A 24,351-nucleotide genomic window follows, 5' to 3' on the forward strand; every position below is an offset into this window, starting at 1 on the left:
ACGTGAACCCATGTAGCCAGCTGCTTCTTCTTCTCACTCTGAATGCATTTAGTTCATGGGTTTGCAACCCTGGTCCTTGAGGGCTGAAGGGTAAGGTTGGGTTTAATTGTTAGCCAGGGCCTTGTTTCACAAAGCAGAATTACTGAGCCAGCTGGATAACTGCACTGAGTAAAACCCGGAACCCTCTCAAATATGGAATATGGACTGAAGTAAAAAAAGCTGTTCCGGATTTTACCCGGTGCAGTAATTGTGCTAAATCAGTAATCCTGCTTGTGAAATACCCCCCAGCACTTGATCGATCAGTTTTACTTAAATCTGTGGTTCACATAGTTAAATCTTCACACATTATTTTTTTTAGTCTAAATTGGTTGCTAATTTTAGGGTTTAAACAAAAGCCAGCAGACCCTGTGGCTCTCCAGGACCACAGTATCACTTCAGTGAACTATGGATGACCCCTATGACTGGCACATAAAGATCACAGGCACCTGACCGGACCAAAGGAGTCGAGTGAGAACCTTGCTGAACCCATTCCCTCACTGGGAGGCACCGTGAGCCAGTAATGTTTATCCCTGAAAATATGTGTTCAGTATACACTCACTGGCCACTTCATTAGGTGACAGGAGTGGCACCCGGTGTGGTCTTCTGCTGCTGTAGCCCATATGCTTCAAGGTTCGACGTGGTGTGCGTTCAGAGATGCTCTTCTGCATACCTCGGTTGTAATGAGTGGTTATTTGAGTTACTGTTGCCTTTCTATCAGCTCGAACCAGTCTGGCCATTCTCCTCTGACCTCTGCCATCAACAAGGCATTCTCGGCAAGAGAGTTGCCGCTCACTGGATATTTTCTCTTTTTCGGACCATTCTCTGTAAACACTAGAAATGATTGCGCGTGAAAATCCAAGTAGATCAGCAGTTTCTGAAATACTCGAACCAGCCCGCCTGGCACCAACAACCATGCCTTGTTCAAAATCACTTAAATAACCTTTCTTCCCCATTCTGATGCATGGTTTGAACTTCAGCAGATTGTCTTGACCATGTCTACATGCCTAAATGCATTGAGTTGCTGCCACATGATTGGCTGATTAGATATTTGCGTTAACGGGTGCAGTTTGCAGCTGAACAGGTGTACCTAAAGTAGTGGCCGGTGAGTGTATATTTCATAATATTTATACATCAATACATTTCACAATATTAATTGAAATACAATGATCACACACAATGCCTTTTCATTAAATAATTAAAGAAAATAGTTTTTTCTTTAGAAATAGACTTTCTTGGTGGCTTAGCTGAAACTGACAGACATATCTGGTCCAACAGGAACAGGGGATTTTCATTTACTATTGAGTAATGTGTATATGCTGGTAGTTTGCTACAATAATTTTAGTTAAGAAGGTGCTTGTCAAAAAAAAAAAACTCTCCTCGAAAATGCCTGTAATCAAACTACAACTGAGTTCACTACTCCAAATTCTCACCTATCAACTACAAAAGGCTTTTTTATTCATGGAGTTTTCAAATGAATCCTTTAAAGCCTTTTGTGGATTATAAAATATTTGTGGGTATGTGAACCAGGGTGATGTCTAGATGTGTGGGAAAATTTGCCTGTGGGAATGTGGTGTTGTTTGGGTGTGTTGGTGGGGCGATTTTCAGTCTGTATGCTTAGATGCAGTAACGTGTGGGTGTGTGATTATATGTAGCGATGTCAAGATGTGTCATCATGTGGATAAGAATGTGGATGTGTCATGCATTATACATGTTCTTCGAAGTTTCTGTCTTGATTTTCATTTTTGACTCTGAAGATGAAGCAGAACACGATTTATGGTAAAATAGCTTCCTCTAGTGGTCATTATCTGGAGAGGCTGGGAAAAAGTGCGGGAACTTTTCTGCGGGAAGTTGAGCAACGTAATTAAACGGCTGGGTAATTAAACGGCTGGGTAAGTTAATGGGTTTATGCATTAGCGTTCAAAACAATATTTGTTGCATCTTTGTGTTCGTAGAAACGTTTTTCCAGAGCTAATTAAGCACATTAGCTATCCAATTTTAATGTATTATTATTAATAATACTACTATGCTGTGAAATTTTAAGGAAAGACGTTACACTGACAGCTGGATTTGCTTTTCATTATGACCTAAACCATGTACATTATAAAGCATTTTGCCATGTTTATGTTTTCACACAACACTTTATTTATGGAATACATTCATAAAATTAATGGCATTCACTGCTCTTGTTTGATGATTTTATATTTTATTTCTACTTGGTCAAGCATTTTAAACCCCTCAGACCTTTGATTAACCTGTTGTCGAAGGAATTATATTGAATCCTGAGTCCAGTGAGAGTAAGGCTTTAGGAACCTTTGAATGTGTGGGCCTGTTATTGATTTATTATCATGAGTGACTAACTAGCTTGAACTGATCATAGCGTATTGGTGATGCAGACGATATTTTTTTTATTGATTCATACATTTCCATAATTGTACTGCAGCGACACCCATTATCACGTTCGGGAAGCATCACAGCTCCATCACTGCAATACTCCATAATTTGGCACAGGCATGGTGTCATGTGTTATTCATGTGTTTGTCCTTCTTTATACCTTGAAGCCTGGTTTGATAAAAAGGCTGAAAATCTGGTTTGTTACAGTAGGACATATGCAATATGCCCTGGTCTGTTTCTACATCAAGGGCCTTTTCTTGCCTTAGTCTCACACTGTCAGTGTTGCTATGGCTGAGGAGGGAGGAGCATCTTGGGAGTGTACAGAAACGATCCAGCCAATGAAACAGGCAAGGGTGACCTCAATGTTTCATCCAGACCTTGAGCAGCGCCAGGGATCCAGCACCACTACAATTCAAGAACAGCGAGCGTACGGATAATGATGCAGCCATCGTATCCCAATCAAGCTGTTTAGTCGTGACATTGTGAACCTGTTCTCAAAGAGCAACCACCATTACATTTTGTAAAATAATTTATTCATTTAAAAATCAGAGATGGCAACAATAGGTCTAAAGAATTGCTATCTGGGTCAGTCCTGGTTTTAATATGTGCTGGTTGGACCAACAGGTAGCTTCCACTAAGTGTGCTAAGTTAGTCCTAGTAAAAGCCTTGGCTAGTTCAGACTGCTATGCATTACAAGTGTTATCTCTATTTGTATTTCATGACCCTCTGAGTTATTTTTTAAGAAGAAAATAATAATATCTTTCCATTAAAACCGCTCCAAAAGTACTGTGGAGATGACCCCCTACACATTTGGGACAGGTGATTGAAGCTTAAAAATGTCCAAATAGATGCTGAACTGTGTCATTAACTGTTTTTACTTAAATAAATTTGTCGTGCGGTAGAGAATATCTCTCACTGGTTTCCAGTCCTTCCCAGTCATGTCCAGCAGGTGGTGCACCTCTGCATGTACTGTGTGCTTCCCATGTGCAGGTATAGAAGATGGACACTGCAGAGTCTCCCTCAGGGTGGGAAAGAAAGTAACTATTCTGCCGTTTTGGAGTGGGCTGTTTCACACTTTGTAGATGAAAGGATTCTGCAGTGATGCCCGCTACGTCAACTTCTGGATCAAATTAGCGAGTGGCTCTAAAGGGACATCGTGTGTTCGTCACATCTTTTAAATCGTATTATGTCAAGCATGCAGTTCCTTTTGGGAAGTATGAAGCATTCCTCCTTTTATTCACATGCATTCACAGGCAGAGAATAGCACAAAGCCGCTGGATGTGTACGGATACATGAATGCTCAACAGTTCGGAGTCACGAAGGCTGCATTCTGCAGTCGTCTGGTCAGAGGAACTGGAGGAACGCAGCAATTACAAAAATGCAGCTGCTATATATCAGGATGGCATTAAGTGCAGAGCAGAACCCTTTGGTAAACTGCGACAGTCTCATAGGTAGGTACTTTTCCCCATACTGGTTATGAGCTACCCATTTTTGGACACCTAAGCGATTGTATTCTGATTGGTTCCCAAAGAATTTTTCAGGCATTTGTGTCTCCTCAAACAAATTCTGCTGCAGAGGACACAGGGATACAAAAACTAGGCATTAGGCCAGTACTGCCCCAGGGAACCTCCCTGATGAACCTGGAACTTAGGGGGAAGAAAAAGGCGGTTGAACCCCAACCGCTCAATCAGGTTTTGGCCTCTGTCAGCTGTAAGCTTTGGCTGATCATTTTGTAACTTTTTTTACTTTGCATGAGGGCATTCATGTCATCACAATCCAGGTGCTGTGCTTTTCATTCATCATCTTTCTTCATCGCTTTATGTTGTACTTGCTCGCAACAGGTCACAATCAAGCCCTGAACGTACAGAAACCTGCTGCCACTCACAATGGTCAGACCAATCCGATGGCAGTGTTTAATGAGAACCCGCCTGGAGCTTCATGCCCGGAGCCTTTCAAACACAAGTCAATACCAAGCGTGGCTTCACCCAGTTTCTGCACAAAGGAGAATGACCTCATACTTGAACAAGGGACCCAAGTCATGGTGTGATATGAACTCACTCTTTGATCCATAAATACAGTGTACAGACCATTAAGTCTCTTATTCACATTAGTGCGCATGTCTCAAATACACCTCTGTAATAATTTATATAATTAATGTGTATAATGATTAATTTTTATCCACATTCTTTCAGAGGTCCCAACTTTGCATGTTTGATCACAGTGCTGTGGTCACAGCCCCAAGAAAGAAACACTTCCAACCCATTGTAGATTGGCCATCAGAAGTGTCAGTATTTGCTGATGTCACCACAAGATATACTGCTTGCAGCTGTTGTAGTGAAAATATAGATTCTTTCTCCTGTCTTAAATCTGGGAGTGTAGCACCATGGTTAATGAAAGAGACCATAAACCATGCTTTTATGTTCAAATCCCAGGTGGAATCTCAGCAAAGATCTTCATTATTTGATGCCAAAATGACCTCCCAGTAACTTCTAACCAAGTTGCTCAGCATTCACAAATGGGCCCGAGATAATTTTTAATGATTCTTGCAAAAAAACATGAAAAAGCCTGTGAGACTGTCTTGCTTTCTCCCTTGGTTAAATGTCAGGTTTTCAGTGGGCGGGGATAATTGGGTACAATTTAGTGTATCACTAAAACGCTATGACTGGTGAAATCCTTTTTACTTGTAATATGTAGGTGATGATCTTGCCACTGAGTAGGGAGGCTAAGTTGGAAATGCCTAAATATTTCACTTTCTCTAGAGTAAGAAAAACAAATAAGCTTTTTTCTTAAAAAAAAATAAAAATAAAAATAATAAGGAGACCCACAAGAAACGGCTTTCTGGAGGCCCACAGGCACTGCATTATTGCAATAACCCAAGCAGTTCATATTTGTAGTGTTCATTTACGTGAAGAAGACTTCACCAATTATCTACAAAAACAATGTGGCTTTGCTAAAAAGCTAGTGCTCGGGCATGGTGCGGTGCCTTCTATCCCTTCATCCCCCTCCCTGTTGCAACACTTCCTGTTGTCGCAGAACAGACTTGTGAATGATTGATAAGTAGGCCTACTATTAACTAGCAGTAACTAAATAGCTTTCAAGCTTAGATATGCAGGGATAGGGATTCTTTTTTGGGGAGTAATGTCTAGAATTTGAGACTGCTGTCGAGTCTGATGTTAGTTCACAGTAGCTCGGTGTAACAACATTATCTGCAGGTTTACTATATGATAGTAAAGCCTAGCTTATGTTGCTTTATTTCATGTTGCCTGGTAGTCTAATGTTAGCTACTGGACAACCTGCTTTAACCTAGCAAAGAGGAATGAGGTGAGTCACGGATCTAAATATTTATGACTGTACATGCCCACCCTGTCTGCTGAACAATGATCTATTGTGTTTGCTACAATTTCATGGTTATAATCGGGTTAAAAACTTGAAAGTAATATTAAGGAGACAATCAGTTGTCACTTTTGGAGAATGTAACCACAATTTGAATTAAATTTAATTTAAAGTTAATGATTCCTGGTTTAAAATCAGTCAGAAATTAATACAAGGTACTTTGGCTGTCCTACATCAATAGTCATGTGTTCATTTTTTGTACTGACACTAGAAATAGATTAGAAAATTCATGGTTCAATATTGGAAATTGAATATTTTTTCCCATCCTTAGCAGGTGTCCATTGTTCAGTGCATTGTGCGTTCAGTGCATTGTGTGTTTATTCATATGATGTATTTGTGAGCCCTGTGGGGACAGATGATGTGATCAGGAAGTGTTTTCCCGAATGACTAGTCATATGTTTTACTTGTATTCTGATCTGTTCTGAGTTTGACCAGTCTTGCTACAGAAAATGATGTGCTTGGTATGCATATGTACTTGGACAACCTAGTTTTTAGCCCCTGTGAATTCATGCAGTTAGATATTAACTGAAGTAATTATACTTTAGCACTTTGATCAAGGTTATAGTGGTTCACATGGGAATCAGACAAGCAGCCTCAATTAAATTAATTAACCCCTGATATGCCAGGATGCAGATCTGATTCTGAAACTTCCTGCAGTTTATCATATTTGATGAGAGTTTCACCTGGGAGCCATTTCAGGCCATGTAAGTTACTGAAGAATTTCATAAAGAATGTAAATGTACATTCCACATGAAAAAATATAAATTCTAATTTCTTCATTTTTATTTGTGGTAGGGCACCTGTGCCTGCTCGGTCTTTGAAAATGGGGATAGGAACAGTTTTCCTATAGCACTAATTTATCCTTTTTTCAATGCTTTTCACGCCTTTGAGAAATGCTTCAGTACATCGCTTAAGATTTTCTCTTGCCTAAGAAAAACACTGAAGTTGAAACTATCCCTTAAATAACCATCTTATGAGAACTTGATTCTGCTCTCTTAAACATTGGTATCTTCCCATACAAACACAATATTGGTTGATCTCTAGTACAGTCACTTCCAAATTATATAAATGGGGACACCAACCATATTTATTAAAAGAAAGTTAGACTGCTAATAGGTGCCACCCCTTCACCCTCCCCAGTATGCTCTGGAGAGAACGGAACCCCTGTGAGAGCGCTCCACCACTAGCAGAAGCCAAAACGAGATGCTTTTCTCGAGCCCGGAGGGCACAAGCAATTGTGCTCCGGTGTCACAGATAGCCTGTACCCCTTACAGACCCCACGCCATTGCTGGGAGCGACCTGGCCTTGCTCAAGTTCACAAGCGGCCTCACCACCGACTCTCAGGTACTTTGCCCTGGTGGAGGTTAGGTGCGGTTTCTGTCCTGTTGATTCTTTTCAGGGTTTCCCTAACCCAGCCTGCAGCACCTACCGCCTCCCTTTTAGCATTGGCTGCTGTTCCAACTCAAATAACAACTTCCTATATGCAAGGAACTGAATTAATTGTTTTCAATGACCAGTCATTTTAGTCACATTCCAGAAAATTATGTGAAAAGAAATTATTGGATATTTTGTTCCAGGACAGACTGATCAGTGACAATGATATTCAGTTAACTTTGTTCCCCGTGATGCACTCTAGCAAATGTGGTGTTTATTGGATAAAATCTAACAAACTGACTCACCCATTTGGGGAATATCAGGATGAATCCACCTGACGGAATTAAAAGAGGTGAGACAGAAGCAGAGGCGACACAAGGGACACACAGGAGAACACAAGCAACCAACAACCAAAGAAATGTCTACAGCAACAACAATAACAACAACAACATTCTAGAACGTAACAAATTGATTAACAGAAAGAGCTGGGCTTGGGGACGCATAGCTGAGATCAGGTCGGAGGCAGCTGCATCCCAGGTAGGGGTGGGCCATACGATGATTTTATGTCAGTCCCAGTGCAGTTTCAGCCATTATATCGTGGAGACTATTCTTTAGACTTTTCTGAACAGCTATTTTAGGTTTTATTGCTAACCTGCTAGCATTCTAACTAGTGTTTACTGCTTTCAAAATCCTTGATTAGCTGTAGTGATATTTCAACCAACCGATTTCATCGCTAATTGAAGTAGAACTGCAGCAAAACTGTGAATACTTTTTTATCTTGTCATGTTTTTTATTTTTGGCTTGGCTGTGGTCGCGTGTTCGGCGTGTCCCGGCATGGTGAAATGTCATGATATGCATCGCGTATCACCCAAAATATCTGAAGGAACTGTGATTAGATTTCTTTAGGCACATCACCCAGCCCTCACCCCAGATCCCTGTCATTTATCCCATGTCTTAACAAGCTTCCCTTTGGTCTGCCACTCTGCCTCCTCCACCTTCTCCCCGGGGAGACTTTCTTGCCTGAACGCCTCGAACCCCCCACAGCAAGCTGGAGCCGGCCCAGCGCAACACAGACTCCACCGACAAGATGACTTCCACAGCTGACACCCTCACGGGTATGGCTTTCTGCTGTATCCCGGCATGCAGCTATCCCCCTGTCGTGCACTTTTTTATTTGCTCATAGTGTTCCTCTGGGGCCACCAATCTGCTCTGATCAGTGGACAGAAGGATCTCACTCTGGTGACAGTTAGTAATCTGTGGGATCCTGATGAGGTACTGGGGGACGGTAATGCAGGGGCAACCCAAGGGACCCAGGCTGATCAAATAAACCTTTCTTCAACAAGGCCTTAAAAAATTGCATCATCACAATGGTTTATTGGGTCTCCCTGCCGATGTGGAGATGGTGGACCCCAGCAGTTTGAGTGTCAGGGGACGGCTTCTGGATGAAGTGGATTTGACTTCCTGTCCTGGCATTTACAGGAAACTGGGCCCCTAGCCAACTATCGATGAGTATGACATGCTGTCTCCAGGTAACTTAACGGGAGGCCTGGGTCATAAATCACCACTGATGGTGTCACTCATGGCTGCTATTATTCGCTCACTGGTGTTGTCCAATCCTGCTTTTACTCAGACTCGCTTATCAGTTTGTGGGACCAATTCTGATCGGTTAATCATTGAAGTGACGATGCTTTTTTTTATTACATTATCGCTATTATTAATTCTATTTTATGCTTTATTTGATATAGTAAAGCTAACTGCTAATCAGCTGTGTTGTGTCCAGTAAAACTTTCTAAACCATTTAAGACCATGGATAATGTTAAAATAGATTTCACACTAGTTTCCCGTACCTAAACTTATATATTTTTTTTTAAATACTTGAAGAATACAGAATTATATTTGTTTCATCTGTACAGCTTGATGACGCCTCAACTGGAGACTCCTGAAATGCTCATAAATGCATTTATAGACTAGTCATAGTTAAGGAAAATGTTGATTGTAGAATATGCAAGTAAAGTCTTAGTGGAAGTCTCATAGTGGAAGTTTTAGAGGTAGTTTGGGTTACCAATGACCAATGTTTCACGGTTAGGAGTTTCTGACCAGGTCTTGGCTGCAACGAGATGGCGCCACTCTCCTGGCAATTGACCTGATGGAGCTGGTGGAGCAGATGCACGCGTGTCACCTGGTGCACGGGAACCTCCGCCCTGACATACTTGACCTGAAACACTGGTAGATTGTCCCACCAGGGGTGCCTCCAGCCCCCTAGGTTCCTGTCTCTTATTACAGTTGACCTGACCCTGCACTGGGGATAGGCCATCAAAGAAATAGGGTCACAATGCCATGTACAGATATCTACCACAAATCCAGAACTGCTCTCTCTTCAAGTGCGTTCAGAATGACTTGTCTCCTGCTTTTAGTTTTTTTTTGTTAATGTTTTTTGAGTTGGAATTGTCTTCAGGCAAATGTTGGTAGAAGGCCTCTCCAGTGTAACTGTTAGTTTTGTGCTCTTTGTTTCTGTAGAACAGTTCACATACCCAGGGGAGGTCTATGTGCAAGGCTAAAAGTTTAGAATTGACACTACAGTTTAGTAAAAAGAAAATGTACACAAAACAATTTTGAGTAATAAAATAGGACCCTGCAAACAGAGAAGCATTTGATCTTACATGGTGGTTGCTCTCCCTCCATAGAGAGATGAGTGTGAGGGGGAATCAGTTGTGCTGAATGTTCCGGATTTCTCCTACTGCCTTGGCCTGGAGCTACAGCCAGAGGTGACATCATGCCAGGGCTACTTTCCTGCATCCCAGAGCTACCTCAGACAGGGTGTCCTGTCACCCTCCTCTACACCCTACCAGGTATTCCTGTCACAGTGTGCTAATGGCACAACCCAGACTCGAACCTGGATTTTTCGGCTGTGGAGCCGGGCCTGAGCTTACGACCCGTGGATTAACTGGAATCTTCAGCTCCCTGAGCTGACATGAGCAGAGCAGGCAGAGCAAATTTCACAATGAAGTACATTGCGATTTAATGCTATGTTAAAGACATCTGTGATCTCAAATGGACAGGTGGACAATCCTTTGGATTGCTGAGACTGTTCACATAATGCTGAAGTCAGGACGTATGCAGCTTGTGGAGGAGGATTCAGAGCAGAAACATGGCCACACCCATTCCCACTGGTCAGCTGGAGGCTGCATCAGAGCATCGTGGCTCACCACGTGTCGGGTTTGCTCTTAGCAGAGACACAGACGTGACAGCTTGGCAGGAGTTCTTCCGGAAGGTTCTCAACCCAGGCAACATGTTTCAGCAGGACCAGAGGCATTGTCTGTGTTCAACCTATAAATGCCATCAGACAGGAGGCAAATCCTGCATTTCCCTTAATGCACGTTTTAAGCTTAGTGCTGTAGATTGATGTTTGCAGGAGATTTACATTTTTATTTTGTTTAGTATTCAATAAGTTCGTTGTACGTTGAGCTGGTTAGTTTAAATAAATTTGCTTTAAAAAGGATAGCAAAGATAAAGCTGGTTATTTTGCATCACGTTTTGGCTGAAAAACAGTACTATTAACAGCGCATAAGAGGAAGCGCGGGGTACTCAGGGTAAGTGACAGGCAATGTCGTAAAAGATAACAGTTTTTCTGCTTGGCTGTCTGCAGCTTCCCCCAGTTGAGCATACTCCAGATGACAATCTCGTGAGTTTCCCTGGGTTCACGCCCAGCGACTGTAAGCAGACCTCACGGTGGGCGTCAAGCTGTTTATAGGGAGGGAACTGGAACGTTTTTTGGAGGCAAACCAAATATGCTCAATGTCCATGCAGCTGCAAGAAATATTTCTTCATGTTAGATTTCGATTGTTTTGGAGAAAAGTGTAGGCACAGCATGGGCTCGCTTGGCCCTGCACTGTCATTTTTCAGCTGAAGCGGTGGTTTTTTTCCTCCCCGACTTGGTTCGGGGCAAAATTTGGCGTGAAGCAACTTTTAAGCAACTCTTAACTGCGAAGTAGCTTTGTCGTGGACAGGAAGCACAAGGCGGCGAAAAGCGTACGAGGGTACGTGAAACGTAAAAGGAAGCAGGGCGACACATTTGAGAGTCAAATCGGGACTGTTCGGCAGAAGGCGCGCGACAAACTGGCTAAGCGGCTCCCCTGACAGCTGTGTGAGGGACCGGGGCGGTTGCCCAGGTGAAGTCAGCGTGGTGGTGTGGTTGCTGAAGTCCAAAGCCTGACCACAGCCAATCCCCCAGGGTAACACTGGCAGCCCTGCTCAATTAAAAAGACAGATCTGGATCAGTTTCTGGTAAGTGAAAAGCATTCATGTACAGGGAGCAGAAAAAGGCTTTCTATCAAAGCATGTTTGGAAGGCTCAGACAGAAATTAATTCACAGCTGTTTGGTGGCTTGACTGTTGTTTACAGAGTTGGAGCACTATGTCAGTAGAATGACAAAGTTGGCTAGAATGGACTTTATCCACGCTATGGAGTGAATATAACAGAGAAACATTTGTTTTTGAAGATAATGTACAAATGCTTGAAATTAAATATCTTGGTTTCCAAGTTTTTATTAAGTAAAAAAAATCAATTTAAATGTCAAATTAAGATTTAAAAGTTTTCAAGGACACTTTGATTCCACTAAGTCTTTCATATAAAAAATGAACTTCATTGCTTCTTATTTTGAACTAAAAGCTTTGAAATAACCTTTCCTGCTGTGAGAATGAAAAACAAGATATTTGCAATGAGGGTTTACATAGCCATGTAGTGTGTCTGGCCCTTTAAGGCAGCTGATCCCACTCAGCCGTGGGGTGCAAATACTCATATTTTAAATCCTGCCATCATTATGTTACTGGGTCTTTTAGCCCTATCAGTCAGCAGGCAAAAAACTTGTAAGGACTTATTTCTTCTCTTCTATGTGCAGGCGATTTCCTAATAAGGCAACATTAGCCTTTTTACTCTCGACAAGCTCTAATCCAGGGTGACACTTGGCTTCCCTTTATCCAGTGGGGGAATTTACTTAGTCATTCAGATGTCTTCCTCATGGATGCACTGCCAGCATCCCTTCCTCACTGAAACCAACAACCCTCTCTTAACCTGGAGGCATCCTCAAACACAACTCCACACTGCTATTAACTGGCAGGTGTACCACAATGCCTTACTAATATTTGGAATTCAGCTGCGTTCATATTTGGCAATGCCAAGAATTTACTGCATATTTAATGTGCTATTATTTATTGTCAGTTACTGTCACATGCACATATGATTTTTAATGCAGATAATATAAACACTTGTAATAAATATACAATACAGTAAAAACTGAAATATTTGAGTATGATATTAGTTGCATGAAATATACATGATATTTTAACTATTGTTACAACATTTTGTGATATGCCTCTTTTTGCATGGGTTTGCAGTTAAAGTAGAGCATAATTAACTTTGAGAATGTGGTGAGTAATTCCCTCCTACCCCCCCCCACCCCCCCTCCACCTGCAAAAAAAGGCCAAAAGTCAACATTACTGAAGGTGTGAGACAGAACATGGTGACAGCCATCTTGCGCTGTGAGAGGGGGAGGAGGTGTTGGAGTGCCCCTCTCACATTTGCTTCCGCTAACAACCGAGGCAAGCGGGGTGAGGGGGTAAAACCATCATCTGCCATTTCAGCAGGGAACATCATGATGAAGACATAAATCGCTCCAGGCCGGCCTCATAATTGTTCTCCCTGCTATTATCAAGACTAATGGATTTTAACACCTTCCCCAGCGTGTGGAGTGTGCGGGTGCACATTAGCGCACACGTTCTGTTCCTGTCAGTTTGATCCCAGTTTAAACTTCGTTAGGCTCCCAAACCTATATGCAAAAACGCGAGGGAATGCTTTGGTTGGACATACATAGTGTTTATAAATCAGTCTAATAAGGGCCATAGGCTCGGTGTGTGTTCGGTATGCCCAACCCTTTTGGCCGAGCCCATTTTACTTTATTTTCATAAAATGAAATGCTATTTGTTCTAATATTCCACAATGTTATTTACAAGAAAACTTAGAGACACACCTGAGCATGCTAAAAATGGCAACAGTGTTGTGCAGAGAGAGTGTATTTGACCCTTGGGTAATTTACATCAGCTGAATTAGGAAATAGTTATTCCAAAGTGCCATACTGTAATTTCTCTTGAGTGAACTCAGAGCGGGAGGAGAAAATGGCTCTACCACTTTGCTTTCAGTTGCTTCAAATGTTACTAGGTAGGACTGATGGTTTACCTTGAGTCAACCAATCACAGGTGACAGATCATGAGTTGGGGAGGGGGAAAGGTGGAGGAGGAGGAGGGGCTAATTGTGTCCTGTGTTCTTTCTTTATTTTTATCTTCAGAGGTCAGACTTGGCAGAGCCAGGTATTGCCACACTCTATCACTCTGCAAGGACATCCTGAGGGAGAGGAGGGAGGGAGAGAAAAAAACAGACAGTGGAAGGAAGAGAGACATTACAACTGTGGTGGAGAGAGAGAGAGAGCAAGGGCGGGTGAAGAACTAAATGAGAGAACAAGGAAGGAAAAAAACATGGTTATCAATGGGGGTGAAAGAGGAAGGGAGCACAAATAGATAAAAAAAAGGGGATGGAGACAAAGAGGTATGCAATAATATTGAAAGAGAGAAGAAAGGCGAGACAGCCGTTCTGTTTGGTTTTTAGGATCGGCTCTGACCCTCCCCCGGATGGTTGGGCCCTGCAGTTGATTCGGCCCATCCCGGGTAGGTCGGCGCGGGACGTGTAATTAGCCGCGCCGCTAGGATGAATAACCTCCGGCGGGGAGTTTTTCAGCTGCCGTCCTGTCTCTCGGCACCGAGGGAGGAGTTAACTCCTCTTTCAGGCAAGCAGCAGCCTGCAGTGCGAGAGCACACTGTGTGAGTAGGTGTGGGTATGTACCGTAAGGTGTTCCGAGCACCTGCGTGTGACTGCGAGTGTGTCTGCAGGCTCAGCCCTCGCTCGCATGCTCCGTGGCTCAATACAGGGAGACGGTCTGCGTTTCTAATTCGTTCGCGACAGTCGGACTCCCTCTTCTTTTGCTCCAGCGGTCGGGGAGGAGGGCGGAGAATTGGGGGGAAAGAAGCCAGATTGCACTGGCTAAGGACACGGAGCAGTGAAGCAGCAGAGGAGAGGTTAGCCTGTGTGACGCAGACGCGAAAGACCACCGGCGGGGCAGGCAAGGGAAGTTTTGAAATGTAACTGGGGCAGCATGCACCAAAAGGACCGGCCTTCCCCGCTTCACCCTCCCCCCGTCCTCTCTGACTGCCAGTCCTGGATGACACAATACCTGTAGCCAGGTGAGAAAGTAACGGCTGCCCCATTCCGTGCTTGGCTTAATCTCTTCTTTCTTTTTTGTAGATTATGTAGATTAGTTGATGATAATGAATAAGCTGTTTCCACATCTGAAATCGTAGGAAGTTTTGACTGTTGTGCCAAATGTTTTTGGATACTGCTTCTGCTGATGATTATTCCCAGCTTTTCAGCATGCTTGTGGAAATGTGGGACTGTAGAGCGCTTGCTTCCCACTGGGAGAAGTGCTGGGGTGAAAGTCCAAGCGAATGTGTGCCATCTAGGAGCAGCCAGTGACATCGTCTGTTCCAAATACCCTATTACTCTGAAACATGAAGCAGTAGGCACCCCTGGTGTCCAAACACAAATTTGCAGAATTACATATTTTTTAATCTCAAAACTTTAAAAAAACTTTTTTTGTGTATTTCACCCGCAAGAGAAGCCCATTTGTAATTGTTTACAGTGTGGTGACCAATGTGAGTTTCTCCAGTCCCGAAATGGAATAAAACATAAAAGTATGTCTGACTTCAAAATCCTCATTCCAGTTCTGGGACAGCCTTTTCTAAGCAGAAAGCCTCACCAACAAGTTTGAATGAGCATAGCTCTTAGGACTGGTGAGGCTTAGTCACAGCCTGAATAGGAGAATAAATAGACAGAGGGAGAAAGAGAGAGAAGAGCCACATCAATACCCAGACAAGAATAACACAACGAAATTCTGTCAACAAAATGAAGTCTCTCAAACAATGGCTAGTGTCGATATTTTATAGTGGTTAAATAGGTCAAGGTTGAGCCAGATACCCGCAAGCCTTTTACTGAGCATTTCAAAGATTTGTGACCTTCATTTATGTGAAAGCGGAGATGTTTTTCTTGTTTGAGGGAGGCGAAGGGCATATTGGGTGAGCTGATGCAAAGCGATACGCACAGTCGAATAACAGAATTGCTTTCAAAATTATGAAAATCCTGCCAATTTTCTCGCACGAGGCAAGAGCGACGAAAGGGCAGAGATTTGATATACTGCATTTGCAGCGGATGCTGCCCTGGGCCGAAGGCAAGGCCGGCCCACTTTGTTAATCGATAAAGCTTTCAGAAGTCCATTCATTCTGTCTCACGAATGCAGCCCGGTGATGCGTCTTTATCTACCCTGAGGGAGACTGTTTAAGGGCCAGTGGAAGGCAGGGGTATCTTTAATTATACAGAGTGAGGATGTTTTCTTTACTGCCTGCAGCATAAAAACAAGCTTAGTTGGACTTTTTGGTGGTGGTGGGGGAGGGGGCTTTAGTATAACCGTAATAGAGGAAGTTCTCTATCTCTGTACGTAGTGGTTTTGTATCACAGATAATAGAGAAGAGGTCGACGACAATAAGAGATAACTCGATGCTGTCAATCAATTTCAATCAATCAATCAATCAATCAATAAATCAGCTTCATTTTTCTAGAAGGAAACTTGCGAATTGGATGTCATATAATACTTCGCAATAGACATTTTCCAGAGGTAATCCAAAATCCAAAAGAAAGGCCCAATCGAGCCAATTCGGAAAACACCGTAAAAATGATTTCACAATCCCTTAAAAGGCTGTTTACATGGCACCATGCAAGATACACTCATCCTTCTTTGTTTCTGTTGCCATTAAACTACATGGATGTGAATCTCCTTACTCTGTACGAACCTAATAGTTATGGAAGAGACCCTCCACTCCCCCAGAGTACAACTGCAGACCAGGGTCATCAATACAGGGCTCCTCCTTGCTAAATGACCCACCTTATGAGGCAGGTTGAAAACTGCGCAAAAATATCTCAACAGGATCTTGTCAAAACAGAAACAAAAGGACACCTCAAACCCAAGGCTCGTGCCTGCACTTGTTCTCTGTTTGCATTTAAGGAAAAGAAAGAAAATTAAATTATCTTATATCATCAAAGGCATCCAATACCCACAGCCTGTCATTGAAAACTATCCAAAAAAAGCAGTTATGAACCAGTTCGTTCAGTATGTCATTGTAATATTTTTATGAAAACACTGGTTTAGTAAAAGGGTAGCAAAGGGTTTTTTTTTTTTAATTGAACAAAGCCTCCATCCAGACCTTAAGTGCATTTGCTACACTTATGCAGAGTGATCTATGCAGCTTATTTTATTCATGAACTTTTAAGATGTTCAACCGGAAGAAATTCAGGTAAAACACCTTGCTCAAAAGTACGATGGCAGTGCCTCATGTGGTAATCGAACCAGCAACCTCCAAGTCAAAGCCCAGTTACCTACCTGCTATTTCAAAAAAATTGCCAATTACTGTCCATTTTTCAGGAATAATAATTCACTGAACGCAAGCTGACCCCATTCCCATTACAGAGCAGGAACCAGACCGGCACACTTAATCCTCTGAGCATAGCTTCCATGGTACCTCAGGTGATACAGATCAACCTGGTTTGATTTATGCATGAGAGAAATACTTGATACACAATGGAAAGGCTTCTTGTAGCTATTTATGAGGCAGTGGGCACATTTATCCTATGGATATTATCAAATAGTGTCAAATTACTCATTTATGACCAAATGTCTTATGATTTTCTATTTCTGGAACTGCAGCCTGTATAGCGTGAATACAAATGTAAAGATGTATGTCTTCGTGATTTGGTTTCCATAAGCGATAAGAAATAAAACACTGCCAACGCTTTTGAAATTTTCTCAAATTAAAACTAATTCTGATAAGGACATTCTTTACATTCTTATGCTACGTATTACAACGCGTTCAGCTAAGAAATAACCTACACCCGATACTATACCGACCTTGTGCTACGCAATATTTCAGTCATTAAACATTTGCAAGCAGATGTGACATAACACGTAAACTTTATCATCAGAAATAAGCGGGAAAGGGACATTTGACAGGGCTTGTGGCAGAGAGTGAAAAATTAGGATAAATATGTCGATTCCCTCTCCTTCTCTCGTCCTTTCTCTGGTTGACACCTTCGATTTATGCCAGAACTCACTGCATGGATGACGCACGGTGCTCGGAGAAACTGCGCAGTGCACACGCTCGCTGTTAGTAGTTTCGTGTAGCGTCTAAGCGAGGAGCACTGACTGCGGCTCATCTCTGATGATCCAGGGCTGGCAAAGCTCTATCTCCTCTGGGAATGGCATACTGCCCTGGATTTTCCTCCGGTAACAGTCAGCCTGGAGCGGCTCGCTATTTTGGGGAAAGCGTGCATCACCTGTCATTCCTCTTGGAAAGAGCGGTAAAAAATAATTTACTAATTCTCCATACTAGTGATGCGACAGCTTCTTTTCTGAAATTGAAAAGGTTACAATTGCCATGTAAATATATCAGTATGTATTAGTGGATACTTGTAAACCAAGATATTGATTTGGTGTATAGGCTACTATTGTCTGTCAGCTTCTGCCAGAATAAAATCTTTAGTTGCTCAAATCTTCATTGACAGCTATTTTGTCGATTGGACTCAGTTAAATAAAGTGGCTAATGCGTTTTTTCCCTAACCAGCATCAGATCGAGTCCATATAGTTCGTGGGTGCTACATATGTATTCAGAATATGAGATTACAGCCAATCCGTTTTGTAGACACTCAACGTTTTTGAGACACTCATTGGCAATTTAATGAATTCCGGATCAGTGCATGTGATTAGGACATTTTTCTTTTTAACAGGTGCTACAATGCTGTCCGGAGCCGAGAGGGACAACTACATTTAATAATTTAATGGGGCTAGTTTAATTAAACGAACCTCTATAGTCCTGAACATTAATCGCTGGACACGCGAATAGGGATGCGTAATAGGGATTTCTATGCTGCTAAACATTAGTTTATGATAGCCTAATATAATTTTGAACGAAGGAATCTCTATCAATGAAACACCTGTCATCCCTAATTGCGATTCTGGAACAGGGTAAAACGATGGTGACATGGACTACTAAGGGGTATGCTGTTGGATATTGTGACATATTACTCAGATTTTCAATGCTGACCTATTTGTCTGTCTATGATGACTAGATTTCAGCTTTACGGTCCAGTATGATATCTCTCGTGCTCTTTCCACACCACCTGCTGACAGCCTGTCTCTGTAGGGTCTCCCCTTTTGTCGTAGAGTAAATATTGATTGGCCTATATGATTGCATGCTGCATGACTCAATATTTGACTCTGCTGTCTCAATGTGTGCCGCTGTTCTAGCACTGTAAAAGTTCCTCTTGTCCCGAGGAAGACTGTAGGAAAGCAACGTTACAGCAGTATGGTTGTCAGCTTGCATCCATGTTTGCTCCATCCGACAACAGGTTTAATGTCTTAGGATTTAAAATAATTGGCACTGGGAATATTTAAAAAATATTAAACTCCTACTAATAGATTAAAGTAGAAAAAACAGGTAACTGAAGAAGTGCATTCACCCAGGTGGGTGCTATTTGTTGGTTGTTGAGTTGAATTTCCCACCTTCTCTGTTAGATGTTACAAGATCCGTTTGGAAAGATACTATACAAATACAAATATCGTTGTAATATCATGAGAGCAGCCCTTTAAGCAGACCTGTATCAGACACTGTGATATATGCAACTCCAGACCCTCCATGTGTTTCGAGATTAGGGCTAAAGAATTAGAGTACTACTGAGGACTGACCCACTTTCATACCAGTTTTTTTGATAGTGGTCATCTCTCTGTTTGTCAGAGCCGTTCCCTTGGTTGCCATGTTCCTTGCTAAAACCTGCATGCACAGATGCGAGAACTACGAGTGTTGCAGGTAGCACCTGCCTCGGGAAAAGCGGCCGGTCCTCGGGGGTGCTGGAGAAGAGAGGAAGTAATAGCTAGCCTAAACCACAATATGTCTAGTTGGCAACCACCTGGACCATCATGAATTCCTCTTAGCGTATTCTGGAGGAAAAAGTGAGACCATCTGTTTTGACAGCCAAAACTTGGAAGGAAGTGGATCATGCAACAGGACAATGACCCTAAGCGCACCAGTGATACACTGGATGGTTGGTGACGAAAAGAATGGCAGTTTTGGAATGGCTAAGTCAAAGTCTGGACCTCATCCCCATTGGGACCTTAAGAGAGCTGTGCATTAATGAATGCCCTCAAACATCAGTTCGCTGGAGCAATTATGGAGGAATGGGCCAGAATTCCTCTAGTGCGATTTAAGAGACTGATAAACTCACAGACAGTGATTACTTCAGGTCATTTATTAATGTTCTAAATATGGTTCTACAACCTACAGAATCATGGGTCTTTGCACTTACTGTTTCACAGAGGGCTTTTGCATGTTGGCTTATTTTAGGATGACTAAGTAATGACAAAGTGTAATGTGTCATTTGTCACACCCTGTCGGGAAAACCAGCATAAACCAGCATAGCTGGTTACCAGTTTGATCAGCATAATCCATGCTGCTTACACTAGCAAGTCCAGCATATGTTGTTTTGAACACTGGTATGCTGGTCACCAGCATGTGATGCTGGTGTGCTCATGTACTGCTCAACAGCTTTGGATGCTGCAATGGTGATTGGAGGCAGACCAGAGGAAAATCATACAAGTGTCATATAATATTTCTTAATGTGTGTTAATCTTAACGTGTCTTAATCTTAAGTGTGCTGCTAACTAGTTAAATAAAGACAGTTTCAGATCAGCAATACAATTATTTAATAAACCAAAGCAATAAGCGATATTAAAATAAACAATATTAGCAGAACAAAACAGAAGACAACTCATTAGTTCTTGGCCAGAAAGTGGAATTAAAAAAAAAGCAATCCATGCTTGTCTTAGCAGCTTTTTTCAGCAGGAACATGAGGGTAAATTCAGCTACTGCTAAATGGATGGTAAATGAACTGCATTTATATAGCGCTTTTATATAGCGCTTTTATCCAAAGCGCTTTACAATTGATGCCTCACACTCACCCATTCACACACACCAACGGTGAAAGGCTGCCATGCAAGGTACCAATCAGATGCTAGGACTTGGTGTGTGTTAGTTGAGTGTTAGTTATGTCCTAATAGGTAAAGCCACAGTATTCAAAGAAGGCACATCTTTTCACATCATAGTGTTTTTATGTCTGTGCAGTAGTATCCCCAAAGAGCATATTGTACATTTTTTTTTTGCCAATTTCCTATACTACTTACAGTAGTGTAAAACTCTGCCAATACTGTATTAGCCAAAGTTTGAAGGCAATTGGCGTACGGTCTGTTAAATTGTTTTGTGATGGAGTCACAGATATGTGACTCCATCTCAATGAAATTGAATCTCAATGAAACTCCAAACCCATAAACATTTTCGTAGGGCCCTCCTACCCCCCATAAACACACACACACCCCACCAATGCCTCCAGCGACACCACTGGGAAAAACTGTTCTAGCGTTCCTGCCTGCCTGAGTGTTTTTTTTAATTTTTTTAAACTGTTTGATACAATGCATGATTTGATCATCTTGGCTGCTGCGATGCATTTTTAAGCTAGCCCGAGATATGTTCTGTTTCCTCTGTGCCAACACCTTAAGGAGCATAGCGCTCACAAGTGTACTGGAATGCAGGTGCTCGATCTGAAGCCATTCTCCCACAGCATCACAGCTGAAACGGTATTCACCCGAGGAGATAACGTAGTCAAAATATGTGGCTCATCAACTTTTTATTTTTATTTTTGCATGTGTAATCCAACACCAAACCCCCACCCCATGCTTTGGTGGTTTTCATATTTTCTTTCATTTTGATAGAAAAAAAAAACAAAAAACACCTCAGTCTTCTCTGGCTGGGTGCTGGGCCAAGTCTGTTTTTAAAAAATTTTTTTGTTACATATTCGTTGTCTTTCTTGTCCTTTTCCCCCTCTGGGAGTCCAACCCTCATACCTCTCCTGTCGCTGAGAGGCAATCGAACCTCACAGTATCCTTTCATGTTTCCCCAGCACCATGTGATAGCTGTAATGTCAGCAGAGAACAAGTCATGAAACCCTTAACATTATTTGCATGTTAGCTGCATTAGCATTTTAGTTTAACCACGAAAGCATATTAGCTTCTTGCGATGAAACCGTCCTTGATGGGTGGCGTAGATTCCTGGCTTCGCACACTCTGAGAGCTTGGCTTCACTGTCACCTCTAACATTAACCTGGATGGCTTCTTTATTTTGCATGTGACTAGTGATTTCAATATTTTATAGAACAGGGGCAGTTCCGGTTAAAGAGACAGATGTAAAAACGTGCTGCTCAGTATGGGCAATAAATGATGCTTCCTTTTATTCAAAGAGATAATACTAAAGTGCAACAAATGTCCACGTTGCACTTTGAGAGGTGGCTGTTGCTATGTTGTGTTGTTTTATGAAGTATCAACTCTGCACACCTTTATAAAACTGGTAGGAATCAGCATGAATGGCAAGTGGAAAAATTATTTGGATGTCATGTTGCACTTATATGCATCCAGTGTATCCACATTTCTTTGGTAGTTTATTTATGTGTTTATTTATGTAATGGCAGAGTTTGACCTCATACATGCAGGAAACACTTTAAACATTACATTGAAGAGATTAATACAATTCACTAGAATTGCACAAACAGGTTCGTTAAGATTCAGAATATAACAAAAGTAAAACACATGCTTGTCTAAGCCTGTCATCGCAGAGAGGAAAGCGATATGACCAGGAGGTTGTTATCATTAGGTAATTTGATTCATCCGTGAGTGGCAATTCACCCATTTGTGATTCTTTATCTTTCTAAAGAAGGAGAAAATCAAAACAACTGAGGGCTTGTTTGACAGCCTCTATTGTGAATGAATTTCACTGTAATAGACTGGATAGCCTTAATTTTATGTTAATTGAAACCCTCCCCTCCCCTTCCTCTGTGGATAATCATAATGTATAAGAGGTATAAAAGGCTGTAGATCAACCTGAGGTCTGATGTTATGTTAACAGTCTCTTTATACGCTTGAAATCCTCCTCCATTAAAATCCTGGCGCACAATAAAAATGACAGCAGATATTATCCCTTGATGACTTGACGTAAAAACCATGACCCAAGGTTAAGAAAGCGTATGTCTTTGCTCCGTTCTCCTTGCCCCTCCCCTCCTCTCCTCTTCCGCCCCAATCTGAGGAAAGAAAGCGGTGACTGGTGGAGGCTTCGCGGTGTGGCGTGCTTAAGGAATGAGGCAGCCCTGGATGGTTGGGTTTGTCATGCGTCTCAGCGACTTAAGAACACGCTCGCTGCACCTCCTTCAGTAAACAGAGAGCCGCGCTCGGGTCAGGACGCACGCCTCGCCGCAGCGCCCGAGCAGTCTCGCGCCCCGCGCCCCTCAGGGAGGGCCGGGGAACCGCCAGACTTCCTCTCTCTGACGGAACGTCCTCTCGCTTCCCTCCAGGTCCTGTCGCTTTCTGGCCGGAGGATGTTTCGCAAGAAGAAGAAGAAGAAGAAGCTGGAGATCTCCGCGCCCAAGGACTTCGAGCACCGGGTCCACACCTCCTTCGATTCCAAGGTGGGGAACTTCGTGGGCCTGCCCCCCCAATGGCACGGCCTCATCGAGACCCCGCGGCGCCCCAAGCCCGTGGTGGACCCCTCCACTATTACCCCCTTGGAGCTTAAGCCAAAGAAGGTAAGCCCACCCACCTTCAACATCATCATCTTGGGGTCCTGTTAAAGGGAACTTAAAGCTGTTCTTCATAAAATATTATTAGTAGTTTACCTTATAACTCGTAGCTAAGATATCTTATCAAACTGCATCTGCAGCTGCATGTGTGGATTAGTAAAATATGCAATTACATTACTGGCATTTAGCAAACGCTCTTGTCCAGAATGACTTACACAACTTACTCATTTTTACATAGTGAACCCATTTATGCAGTCGGATATTTAACAAAGCAATTCAGGTTAAGCACTTTGCTCAGTGGCAGTGCCTTACCTGGGAATCAAACCTGCAACCTTTTGGTTACAAACCCAGTTCCCTAACACCACGCTATCGCCAACAGTTTAGCATAATCCCATTGCAAATTGGATGATGTGCCAAGCACAAAGCAGGTCAGAAAAACGGTTAGACATTTCGGCCACCCAAGCACTCTCTTTGAGTTTATGTTTACGCTTTCTTGCGTTCGGTTTTTCAAAGTCACATGTCGAGGGCCTGGAGGAAGAAGTCTACCTGTGTGCATTGATTGTAGGTTTTAAATCCCCTGAGGAACGTAAGATTCATTACTCTGCACCTGCAATTATTAACAAAGCTTTCCCGCTGACCTCAAAGCTGCAGGGGGTTTGGCACCATTGAGCTTCTGATCTTGTCCATGTCATGTCATGATGATGGATAGCATAATATTGTGCTCTTCATGGAAGTGCTTTACCATGAATGGAGAATTCACCTCAACTACTACCAGTGTTTAGCACTCATCTGTGCAATAGAGTTTTTCACGAGAAGCCTCACCACATATCAGCTGAGGTGGAGCCACTAAAACTGGATGGGAAGTTAGGTTTCAGACTGAGAGAGCCTGTTTGGGAATTCTTTTTCCAGGTCACCACAGAACCCCTACTATTTGCACTGAGTACTATTGGACCTTTTAGGATCGCTGTGTTCCAGGGCCAAAAGATAAAATCTCACACTGTGCTGTGTGTATTTAACTGTACTGGGCCACTGGTTTCCTGCGAAGTACTGTGGGAGGACTGCCCTCTATTGGCCCACTGACACCCCTTCCAGTAAAACCTACATTTTCACAGGAGCTCTCCCATATAAATACTAACCAAGCGCACACTTGCATAGCTTCTGCCATTTGACAGAAGCAGGGTACAAATGTACGGGTGATATGAAAACCATGTCTGTTCTGTATGTTAATAAAACCTTTTAAAATGAACATACAGAATGTGAACTTGTGATTAACCAACAGCTTGGTGCTTATGCAACTATACATTTCCTGGGGGTCGCCATTCTGCTGTCATC

At 42.5% G+C, this 24,351-nt stretch overlaps 1 protein-coding gene across 4 annotated transcripts in view; it reads left to right on the top strand.

The window, feature by feature from the left end:
* Window positions 1-5,501: 5,501 nt before the first annotated feature.
* The window catches only part of LOC118230748 (serine/threonine-protein kinase PAK 6-like), a 32,289-nt gene continuing 13,439 nt past the window's right edge, over window positions 5,502-24,351 (top strand). Inside the window, exons 1-2 of one of the 4 annotated variants that reach the window (XM_035424033.1) lie at window positions 5,502-5,751; window positions 22,795-23,025. In XM_035424033.1, the coding sequence (XP_035279924.1) occupies window positions 22,819-23,025 (207 nt within the window). In that variant the 5' untranslated portion in view covers window positions 5,502-5,751; window positions 22,795-22,818. Of the gene's footprint in view, window positions 5,752-10,793; window positions 11,482-13,569; window positions 14,487-17,439; window positions 17,707-22,794; window positions 23,026-24,351 lie in introns of those variants that run through there. The other 3 variants (XM_035424031.1, XM_035424032.1, XM_035424030.1) reach the window with 3 other exon arrangements.

The sequence above is a fragment of the Anguilla anguilla genome, chromosome 6, assembly GCF_013347855.1.
Source record: "Anguilla anguilla isolate fAngAng1 chromosome 6, fAngAng1.pri, whole genome shotgun sequence".
NCBI lineage: Eukaryota > Metazoa > Chordata > Actinopteri > Anguilliformes > Anguillidae > Anguilla > Anguilla anguilla.